The following is an 11,245-nucleotide window of genomic DNA, read 5'->3' as shown; positions in this document are numbered from 1 at the left end:
GAGGTTGTATTTAGTATTGTCCAATAGTACTTTTCTATGAGCATTAGAAAACTTGCTTCTGGAAAAAACTGCATGGGATGTACGTGACTTTTATTATTTTTCTATATAAGCTTAAGTCATGCCGCATCGTATATTTATTTAAATTAACTCAAAATAGATATATGTTTTAGGAAAGAAGTTGATCCACGATTGTTAGGGTTAAGAGCTATCAAGTGGCGAGTGCAAGGTCTTTACATGAATTAGGCTTAGCACTTTGAACTGAAAGAGTTTGTGATTTTTTATATTCTTTTGCATGTAAATTTGTAATTTTAAGTTCAATAATTTAGTGTAATTTTATATTTAGTTCATAATAATAAAATGATTCAGTATTTAGAATCATAAACTTGTGTGATTTGTAAGTAATACTACTAGTACCAGTACCACATAAGAATTTTATATTTTTCTTTCTTACAATCTTTACTTTGTAGTAAGACCCACACTTCTGTCGTTGTTGCTTTGGAATTAAAACAGTCTAATTGATATATATATATATATATAACGTTTATTGTGATATTTTGCAAATGGTTTAAAACTCAGTGTACAAATGACAACAATAAAACCCATATGTTGGTTGTGAAACAGACTAAACACATCTGTCTCAATAATACAGGAGAAGCTATGACATTCTCACAGTAGGGGTCTCAATACACTGAAGAGCTTAAGTTTCAAATTCCAACATAAATCTTGCCTATAATGAGAGGAATGTAACCAGGACTAATCTCTTAAGTGCTGTAAAGTAATTTTCTTTGTAATTTATGTTGTCTGTATCATTTGGTAATGTCTTCTAACAAGATGTATCAAGTAACTAGGGTCAGGCAGTGTTATTTAAACCATCTGTACTGTAAACTGTTACATACATTTGCTAGTAGTGGCAATTAGTTTTGTCTGTATAGTGAGACAACATACATGGACATATGTTGAAATAAACTTGTTTGAAAGTTCAAAGAAATGATATTCAAATACCGAAAAGCCTTCTTACTACCATTTCTACTGTAATGTTGGAATGCACCTGCGCTGGACTGAATGAGAGTGACCACCAACAGGCATAGTTGATGAATCGATTTGGGTTAAAGCCTGTTTATTTTATTCATCTGAACCACAGTAATGACCTTTTTTCACCAGATTATTTATACATATGTATTCCTTTTTAAGTCAGTAAACATTTTGGGTAATGAGTTTACTTGATTCACTGTGAAGACATTATCTAGAGTACTTTTTCTCTCTCATAAACCAATTGCACTTTTTTATGGGTGAAAATCAATCTTCAATAGCTTTACATAAACCCAAAAATTCAATACACTTCTTTAGGCATGTAGAGCTAATCCACACATGACTGTTTATACATAACCACAGAAATTCAATACATATCTTTAGGCTAATCTATGCATGAGTATTCATACACAACTCCAGAAATTCAGTACATATCTGTAGGCTAATCTATACATGAGTATTCATACACAACTCCAGAAATTCAGTACATATCTGTAGGCTAATCTATACATGAGTATTCATACACAACTCCAGAAATTCAGTACATATCTGTAGGCTAATCCACACATGACTGTTTATACATAACCACAGAAATTCAATACATATCTTTAGGCTAATCTATGCATGAGTATTCATACACAACTCCAGAAATTCAGTACATATCTGTAGGCTAAGCTATACATGAGTATTCATACACAACTCCAGAAATTCAGTATATATCTGTAGGCTAATCTATACATGAGTATTCATACACAACTTTAGAAATTCAGTACATATCTGTAGGCTAATCTACACATGACTGTTTATACATAATCACAGAAACTGAAATGCTCATACTTAATAGGTTTGGCCTTGTGTAATAATAATTTACAGGAGCAACTTTACTGTGATTACAAAAATTTTTAGAATAATGTTGAGATTGAAGCAACAATTTCAGTTAACAATACTCAATAGCAGTTTGAGAATTTCCTTCAAAGTTTCAACATTTGGGTCAAGTTGTAAGAAAACGATGAATGTGGAAATACTTTATGTTCAACAATCATCATGGTATCACAGTAAGCTCTTTCACACTGAATGTTTCGATACAATTAAATATTAACAGGAAGAGCCCGGGTAACAGTAGTCAGGAAGGGACAGATACAGGATCCCCAATCAAGCGGGGCCGTGGCCGGCCTCCCTCATCTTCAGCACTAGTTAAAATTATCTGTACTTCGTCCTTGTCAGCCTCTTCATCTAGGGTAAGCTATAAGAATTAAAAATATATATATATATTGTTAAATTTTTTTTCCCATCATATATTTTATTAGCATTTTTGTTGAGACTGTAATACATTCTTTCTTCTTCCCAAATACGATACATTTCCATGTTCTATTTCTTTATTTGGTGTGTTATGACTTGTAGAGTGTATTTATTGTTCAATATAAAAATATTGCTTATTTGGTTGCTTATTTTTACACCTTATTATTTGTTAACTTTTTTTTCTGTGTTTCACGAACTTAGTGTTGATCAATGCTAGTGATAATAGCAGTTTCTAAAGCATATAATAAATAGTTTTGTTTTTAAACTAAGTTATCCAAGTCTACAAAGAGATTGTTTAAATTCTTAGTATGTAAAAGTGAAATTTGTGATTGATGTTTTAGCCATGCACTTCTGATCAGGACCTGAAGTAGAATGATGTATTAATGTGTAAAAGTAACTATGACATTTTCTGGCCTAGGGAGAATCTATAAAAGATTAAGGTATTGCAAGAGTACTAAAACAGAAGAAACTGGTTCACAATAAATAAAGAGGAGATAGCTGAAACAAAGCAAGATTTAAAGAAAAAAAGATGACTAAATAAAATATAAAATTATTTATCTTAATGTAAAATTGTAAGTAAAGAATAAGGTATTGAAAATAGAGTGAAAATTACAAATATGACAACTTATCTCTGTCGTTACCTCCCAGCTTTTCTCCTGGCTAAACACTAAATTGTGGATCTTCTAGTAGTTTTTGTTGATCTCTCCACTTTCAGTTCCTGTTTAATGGTTAACTTTGTATGATCTGTAAATCCTCAGTAATGAGACAACCTGGTGTGGTTAGTTACATACCTTAAATCTTATATGCTGATAATACTAGTCCAGTCAGATTTAGCCTTTTATTTTGGTTACTCTCAATAAACGTTTTGTGTGTGTGTGTCAGTCTTGATTTTCTTGTTATAATTGCTGTTCCCTAGTGTACTATCTCAGTTACTTTGTTATTTACCACACATCAGTTGAGTTTTTTTCTGTGAAGACTTGAGTAAGTGTTTTGTGGTTTTATTTCTTCTTAGTTGCTTGAGAACGTTATCTCACACTGTTCATCCTGGGTTTGATTAATTATCTAATCTTCCACTTGGGCTACTGTAGTAATCCAGGAATGACTTGAGTCATAAGACAAAGTTGTAATTTTTATGGTACACAAGTACTCTTAGCTGTTTTTATTTTTTGTAATGATAGCAATACTTGCATTGTGTCAGTAGTGAACCTCTGGACCTAGATATATTAGGGCACCTTTCTACCTTACTGTAGGTTGTTGATAAATGTTGTTTGGTTACATATTAGGGCACCTTACTACCAGACCCTGGTCTGTAGATCAATGTTTTTTGGTTACATGTTAGGGCACATTACTACCCGACCTAAGGTAGTAGATCAGTGTTGTTTGGTTACATGTTAGGGCACCTTACTACCCGATCTTAGGTTGTTGATAAACGTTGTTTGGTTACATGTTAGGGCACATTACTACCCGACCGAAGGTAGTAGATCAGTGTTGTTTGGTTACATGTTAGGGCACCTTACTACCCGACCTTAGGTTGTTGATAAATGTTGTTTGGTTACATGTTAGAGCACCTTACTACCCGACCTTAGGTTGTTGATAAATGTCGTTTGGTTACATGTTAGGGCACCTTACTACCTGACCTTAGGTTGTTGATAAATGTTGTTTGGTTACATGTTAGGGCACCTTACTACCTGACCTTAGGTTGTTTATAAATGTTGTTTGGTTACATATTAGGGTACCTTACTACCTGACCTTAAGTTTTTGATAAATGTTGTTTGGTTACATGCCATTTTCTGTTTAATAAACTAAGCAAATTACTGAGTGATTACATTGAAATGTGCTACTATACTTACTTCAATAAGCCAACTGTTATCACTAGACTTGATCGTAAACCAGGGGTATTCAACTTCTGAACAATGAAGCTCTGGACACTAAGTTATGAAAAACACCAGAACCAGATATTATCATTCCTTAACCATTTAAGTACATAATATTCTTTTGTCTGTTGTGACAAATTAATGTTGGGCCTAAATAGTGCCTACATGACTTAGCATTAATTTTCATTATTAAAACCAGATACTACGTTTCATAATACTAGAATTGTCCAGTGTGTTAAACTTTGGTTTATTTGTATTACTTGTATAAAAAGTAACTATTTGCTGACATCATGTAAATAATATTCTTACTCACATTCTTATAGAAAATGTTATCTGTAAAGAAATTCCACAAGTAAATTTATTTTCATCCATTTGAATGTAACCAATAGAAAGCACTGAACCTCTTGTCTTGTTTTTTTTTTTTCTTTTCCATCCGTTAACAGGGAAGAGGACGAGGAAGAAAGCCACGCCGGTAAAGTATTCTGTTTTTCAGATTGCTTAATGGCCATGTAAAGTCATCACATGCAACAGTCCTTGTATCAGTTAGAATCATCAGACTGTCACCTTTTCTGTGATGCAACAGTAAGTACATACACAAGTCAGTGGATGTGGTTGTTTACCTAGTGGAGGTATTTTCCCGCTCCTGACTGCTGCACATCATATGGAAAAAAGAAGAAAGACATGTTGAAAACTGTTAATTTTTAATATAGCTGCTAATCTTCAAAGTGTAGCACTGCCTGAATTGACGGGTTTATCTTCATAGTGCTACATTGATTCAAGCGACATTGTGGGACTTCTTCATGGACAGTTTTTAATACATTCATACATGCTAGGTTTTCATTTGTCTATGTTTTCTGTTTTCTAGGATCTTGAATATTATGTTCTCATTTGTTGAACCATAATTGTCTTGTCAATTAATCAGGGGAAAATATGTGATGTATTAATATGTTGTGTGCTTTTAGGAGGAGAAATGAAAGGAAATAATTATGAACTTCTTTAGAAATAAAGTAACTCATTTTCTTTCTTCCAGTTGTAAAAATTGTCATTTAAAAGAAAAGCTTGAATTTTAAAGTTTGTTAACTTTTTTTTCAGTTTTAAAAAACTTTTTTAATGTTTTTTATGTGGACAGCCAGGACTGTATTAAAAAAAAGTCATATTCAAATGGTTTGTTTCATAGTTTAATTTCAACACTCATAATTCAGCATTTATATGTGTGAGAAGAAAAGATAAAAACAATTATTTGCTTAACAAATAGAAAACAGTGCATGAATTAGTAAAATGTAAGACATATGTATGAATACTTTATGTTTCACAACAGTAGTTGGCTTTCATTTTAATTTGATTTTGGTAGATTTGCAGAAACTATGCTTTCTTACTGTATATTGAGTTGTGGTTACAAGCTTTGTAATGGATATATCGTGTAGTTTATATTCACTTTTCAGCATGTAAATAAGCTGTTTTTATAAATACTATCCAGTTTGGAAAAAAAATATCATTTAATGTAATGTTCATGTTGAATTTGTTCCCGGCTTTTATGCACTCAGGCTGTGCTTCACTTTGTGCAGCATTTTATTGGAAAACATTTCCAGAGCCAATAAAGTGTTGTTTTGGGAAGTCCTTGATCCCTTATTTCATGAGATCTAACTTACACAGATTATATATAAATGTAAGATCTCTGAATATACAAAGCTTTGTGAATTTTTACATATTTGACTTACAACATGTTCTTGTTAATCAGAAATCAAAGAAATTGTTTTTGTTTTCAATTTCAGTCAAAGTAATACTTTTCTTCAGTAAGGAATGATCTCATTGTCGAGTGGAAAAAATATTCGTATGGAAGCAGAATGTTCTATGAAACCTAAATTGTATTGTAAAATTCATACTGCATCATCTACAGGTTATCAAAAGTCTTAGTATCAAACACACTGTTTGAATGTTCTTTATAGTCACTATGAGAAAAACCTATACACTGGATAGGTGGAGTGAAGAAAACGTGTCATTGGCCACTCTTCAGCTCTTCACAGCTACACAATAGCAGATAAAATAAATAAACTTAGTATTCTGAAAATTTTTAATCTTGAAAGTAGTATAACCCAATAACACACATTGTTCAAAGTGTAGATTGAATTGGACCTCCCTTGAACTTCGAGTTTGAGATTAAGCAATTTCTGGAAAACTAATTGACTCAGAAAAAGAATATTTTAGAAGAAGTCTAGAAACCTGAAGTCAAAGAATAACATTCTCTGTTGTCTAAAAGCTATGAGCAGTCACAAATCTTAAAACAGCAAGAGTGATATTTTTTGTCTTAAGATGTCTGACTAATCATAGCTATACTGAAAAAGAATGTAACTCTCACAATTTCAGATGTCTGATTAATCATAGCTTTAGTGATGGTCTGGAAGTAAGATCTAAAGAGTCTGAGAATAATATTTTTTGTTTTGAATTGCTATGAGTACTCATAAGTTGTAAAATATTTTGAGAGTAATATTCTTGTTCAGTAGAGTTGTAATTAGTCAGACATCTTAAAACATGCTGAGAGGACAATTCCTGTTCATTAAAGCTATAGATAGTCAGACATCATAAAAAACAAAAGTCTAAATGTAATATTCCTGTTAAGCAAAGTTAAGGTTATTCAGACATCTTAAGAGTAACAATCTTGTTCTGTAAAGCTACAAGTGGCTAGAAATCTTAAGACAGTATGAGAGTAACATTCTTGTTTAGTAAGTCTGAATTGTCAGACATCTTAAAACATGCTGAGAGGACAATTCCTGTTCATTAAAGCTATAGATAGTCAGACATCATAAAAAAAAAAAAGTCTAAAGGTAATATTCCTGTTAAGCAAAGTTAAGATTATTCAGACGTCTTAAGACATCCTGAGAGTAACAATCTTGTTCTGTAAAGCTACAAGTGGCTAGAAATCTTAAGACATCTTGAGAGTAACAATCTTGTTCTGTAAAGCTACAACTGGCTAGAAATCTTAAGACAGTATGAGAGTAACATTCTTGTTTAGTAAGTCTGAATTGTCAGACATCTTAAAACAGGGACAATAACAATTTTGTTCAGTAAAGCTATGATTAGTCAGACATAAAGACAATTTGAGAATAAATTTTGTGATTAATCTGTGAATAGTCAGAAATCTGAAGACACTGTCAGAATAATTTTTGTTTAGTAAAGCTATGAGTAGTCTTGTTTTAAGACATTTGAGACTAACATTCTTGTTCAGTAAAGATATGATTAGTCAGATTTTTAAACATTCGAGGGGAACATTTTTGTTCAGTGAATCTACAGTAGCTAGACGTCCTTAGACATTAAAAGTTTGGAAGAAATTAAGAAAACTTTATTATAATATACAACAATTTGACAAGGTTATGTCATCATTAGGGACAAGTAGTTTACACAGACACATGAATATATATATATATATATACAGTATGGAACAAAGAGATCTATGACTGGAGATTGCTTGACAGCTAAGTAAAGGTATCTTGTTACCTCAGGGTGTTGGTTTAGAGTATGGTTGTTTTGTTCAAATAAAATAGCTTCTATTATTTTGCATTTGTTGATGTTTGAATCTTTGTTTAAAATTACAGTATTTTGTATGGATATACTGTGATTTTTGGAGTTGCAGTGGTGGTAAACGTGGGAGGGTTTTTTATTATGTTTGGTGAATCTGGTTTCCAATTTTCTTCCCGTTTCTTCGATGTACAATTCTGGACAGTTGTAGCACATTATTTTAAAAATGACTGGTATTGTGTGATTCTATGTAATTTTTATTTAATGATGATTTTAGACATTCTTTAGTGCTCTAGTTCAGAAAAGCTATGATTTTTCAGACATCTTAAAAGAGTCTGAGAGTAACATTCTTTTTCAGTAAAATTGTACGAGAAGTGACATCTTAAAACAATCTTAAGAGTAATGTTCTTGTTCAGTAAAGTCATGAGTAGCTTCACATCTGACGACAATCTGAGAGTAACATTCTTGTTCAGGAAAGCTATTACTAGTCAGACTTCTTTAAACAGTCTGAGAGTAATGTTCTTGTTCAATAAAGCCATGAGTAGCTTTACATATAAAGACAGTCTGAGAGTAAAATTCTTGTTTAGTAAAGCTCTAAGTAGGTAGAAATCATAAGATAGTTTGAGAGTAACATTTTTATTCAGTAAAGATATGAGGAGGTAGACATCTTGAAACAGGGAGAATAACATTGTTCAATAAAGCCACGAGTAGCTTCACATCTTAAGATGGTCTCAGAGAAAAATTCTTTAGTAAAGCTATAAGTAGCTATTTTAAGAGTAACAATCTTGTTCAGTAAAGCTACGATTAGTCTGAGAATAACAATCTTGTTCAGTAAAGCTACGATTAGTCTGAGAATAACAATCCTGTTCAGTAAAGCTACGATTAGTCTGAGAATAACACTTCTATTCAGTAAAGCCACAAGTATTCAAACAACCTAAGACAGCATGAAAGTAATATTTTTGTTCAGTAGGCCTGAGTAGTCAGCACACATCTTATAAAACTGCAACAAGAAGGATTTTACATAATCAAACATACAAAGAGAGTGTAAGAATAACATTTTTGCTCAGTAAAGCTATGGGCAGTCAGATATCTTATACAATAAGAGTAAAATTCTTCACTAAAGCCACGAGGAGCTGGGAATCTAAAGGCAGTCGAGAGTGACATCATAAAATATTCTGAGTGTAATATTCTTGTTCAGTAAAGCTAAACTTAGTCAGACATCTTGAACAGTAACTTTCTGGTTCAATAAAGCTACGAGTAGTTCAACATCTTAAGAGCGACTCTAAGTAACATTATTGTTCAGTAAAGCTACGATTAGTCTGAGAATAACAATCCTGTTCAGTAAAGCTACGATTAGTTCAACATCTTAAGAGCGACTCTAAGTAACATTCTTGTTCAGGAAAGCTGTAAACTGTCACGTCTTAAATGAAGCTGTAAGTAACGTTCTTGTTCACTAAACATATATATAGTGAGATGACTTAAGTGAGTAACGTTCTTGTTTACTGAACATATGTGTAGTGAGATGACTTCAGAGAGTCTGTAATGTTCTTGTTCAGTGAAAAGCAAGAAATAGTTATTTTAAGTCAAATTTGTCAAATACTACTTAATTTCTATATTCACATAAACACCTGTCAGCAATAAAATTATCTGTTTTTTGTTTATATTTTATACATTTTAACACCTGAAAAGGTTTTATTCATGATGATATTGTGATAATTGAGAAGTATTTTCTGTATATATTATCATGCTCAGTAGTCAACATTGTAAAACTCGGTGTCTCCTATCATCATATTATTTTCAACAGAAACTCATGTTTAACATAGTTATTGTATTATGAGGCTTTAAGTTTATATGAATTATATGCAACAAATAATGCCTTGTACATCTTAGGCCATTCAAATAGGTTTCTTAAACTTTACATTTTCCCCATTTTTATCTTCTATTATCATTTGGCCCTCTTTCTTTTCCGCTCATCATCTCCCCCCCCCCCCTCTGTATTATGATCAGTTTCTTCTTTAAGACTGCAAGGTTTCCCAAATCGATAAATGTTCGATTTAAAACTAGAGAGAGATTTAATAGTAGGGATCGATTCCCATGTCCATTTAGACCAAAATTTGTGCAGTTTGCTTAGAATTAGTCAACTGTATAAGAACACTGCTGATCATGTACCTTTGAAATTATTGAAGACTGCATGCTAAACCAGATTTGTGGTAATTGGTAAACTAAGTGGGTTGATTACTTTGCTGTCCTGTTTTTAGGCATTCTTCCTCTGCTTCTTTTCATCTTTGGTGAGTGGGCTGTTGTCTCTGTGTTGTTGCATAGTAAGGTATTCTTCCACAACTTGAAGGTGCTCAATGATGCCAGAAAGGTTCTTGACTGGGAAACTTATCTTCTCCTGGAAAATTTGTGTTGGGTGTAGCTTGATTGGGACACTAATTGCTGCTATACTAACAAGAGACAAAAGATTAACAGCAATATGTATATTGACTTTGACCCTTGTTTCCTTTAAACATTTTCCTTCACAATCACGGGTCATGTATGGCAATGTTTTATAAATGTTTTTATCATATGTTGAACAAGTGTTACATACCCATCCAAGCAGAACTTACATTATAATCCAAGTTTTGTATCTGTCGCAATCAGGGTTAAGTGCGGGACCTCTTACATACCAGGACAGTGCTCTGCCAACTGAGCTGAAGACTTAAACCCAATGCATGCCAGACCAGTGCTCTGCCAACTGAGCTGAAGACTTAAACCCAATGCATGCCAGACCAGTGCTCTGCCAACTGAGCTGAAGACTTAAACCCAATGTATGTTAGACCAGTGCTCTGCCAACTGAGCTATAGAGTTAAACCCAATGCATGCCATGCCAGTGCTCTGCCAACTGAGCTGAAGACTTAAACCCAATGTATACCAGACCAGTGCTCTGCCAACTGAGCTATAGAGTTAAACCCAATGCATGCCATGCCAATGCTCTGCCAGCTGAGCTTAAAGAGTTAACCACTAACACGCCAAATTAACATCATTGCATTTAATATGAACTTTTTCCTCTCTTGATGAAGAAACACGATTAAGCGAAGGCGTTAGGTTTTACATGAACTGGAGTAGCTTTAAGTTTAGTCAGGAATAACATTTCAATACGAAATTGTGACTTTGTTGTCTAAAAGTTGACGCAGGATACATAAAGTCATTAAAAGTCTATCTTATTAACAGTAACATTTTACTCGTTTTTTTTTTCTTCTATCAAACAATATGTCAGTGTATACCTAAGAGTTTAGTTTGAGGCTGTGTGGTGCAAAGCTATCTGCACACCTAGTTGTAAGACTAGAGGGAAGGCAGCTAGTCATCACCACCCACCGCCAACTCTTGGGCTACTCTTTTACCAACGAATAGTGGGATTTACCGTCACATTATAACGCCCCCACGGCTGAAAGGGCGAGCATGTTTGGTGGGATGGGGATGCGAACCCGCAGATTGCGAGTCGAGCGTCCTAACCACCTGGCCATGCCGGGCTATTTTAGATATTATTT

General features: G+C 33.2%; 1 protein-coding gene across 1 annotated transcript in view; it reads left to right on the top strand.

Moving 5' to 3' along the window:
• LOC106470915 (pollen-specific leucine-rich repeat extensin-like protein 1) overlaps positions 1-5,816 on the top strand; it is a 21,535-nt gene extending 15,719 nt beyond the window's left edge. Inside the window, exons 8-9 of the mRNA XM_013931492.2 lie at positions 2,132-2,267; positions 4,646-5,816. Coding sequence (XP_013786946.1) covers positions 2,132-2,267; positions 4,646-4,678 — 169 coding nt within the window. The 3' untranslated portion in view covers positions 4,679-5,816. The remainder of the gene's footprint in view (positions 1-2,131; positions 2,268-4,645) is intronic.
• The last annotated feature ends 5,429 nt before the right edge of the window (positions 5,817-11,245 follow it).

Source organism: Limulus polyphemus, unplaced genomic scaffold (assembly GCF_000517525.1).
Source record: "Limulus polyphemus unplaced genomic scaffold, Limulus_polyphemus-2.1.2 Scaffold4290, whole genome shotgun sequence".
NCBI classification, from domain to species: Eukaryota; Metazoa; Arthropoda; class Merostomata; order Xiphosura; family Limulidae; genus Limulus; species Limulus polyphemus.
This window is presented reverse-complemented; position numbering and strand designations above follow the sequence as displayed.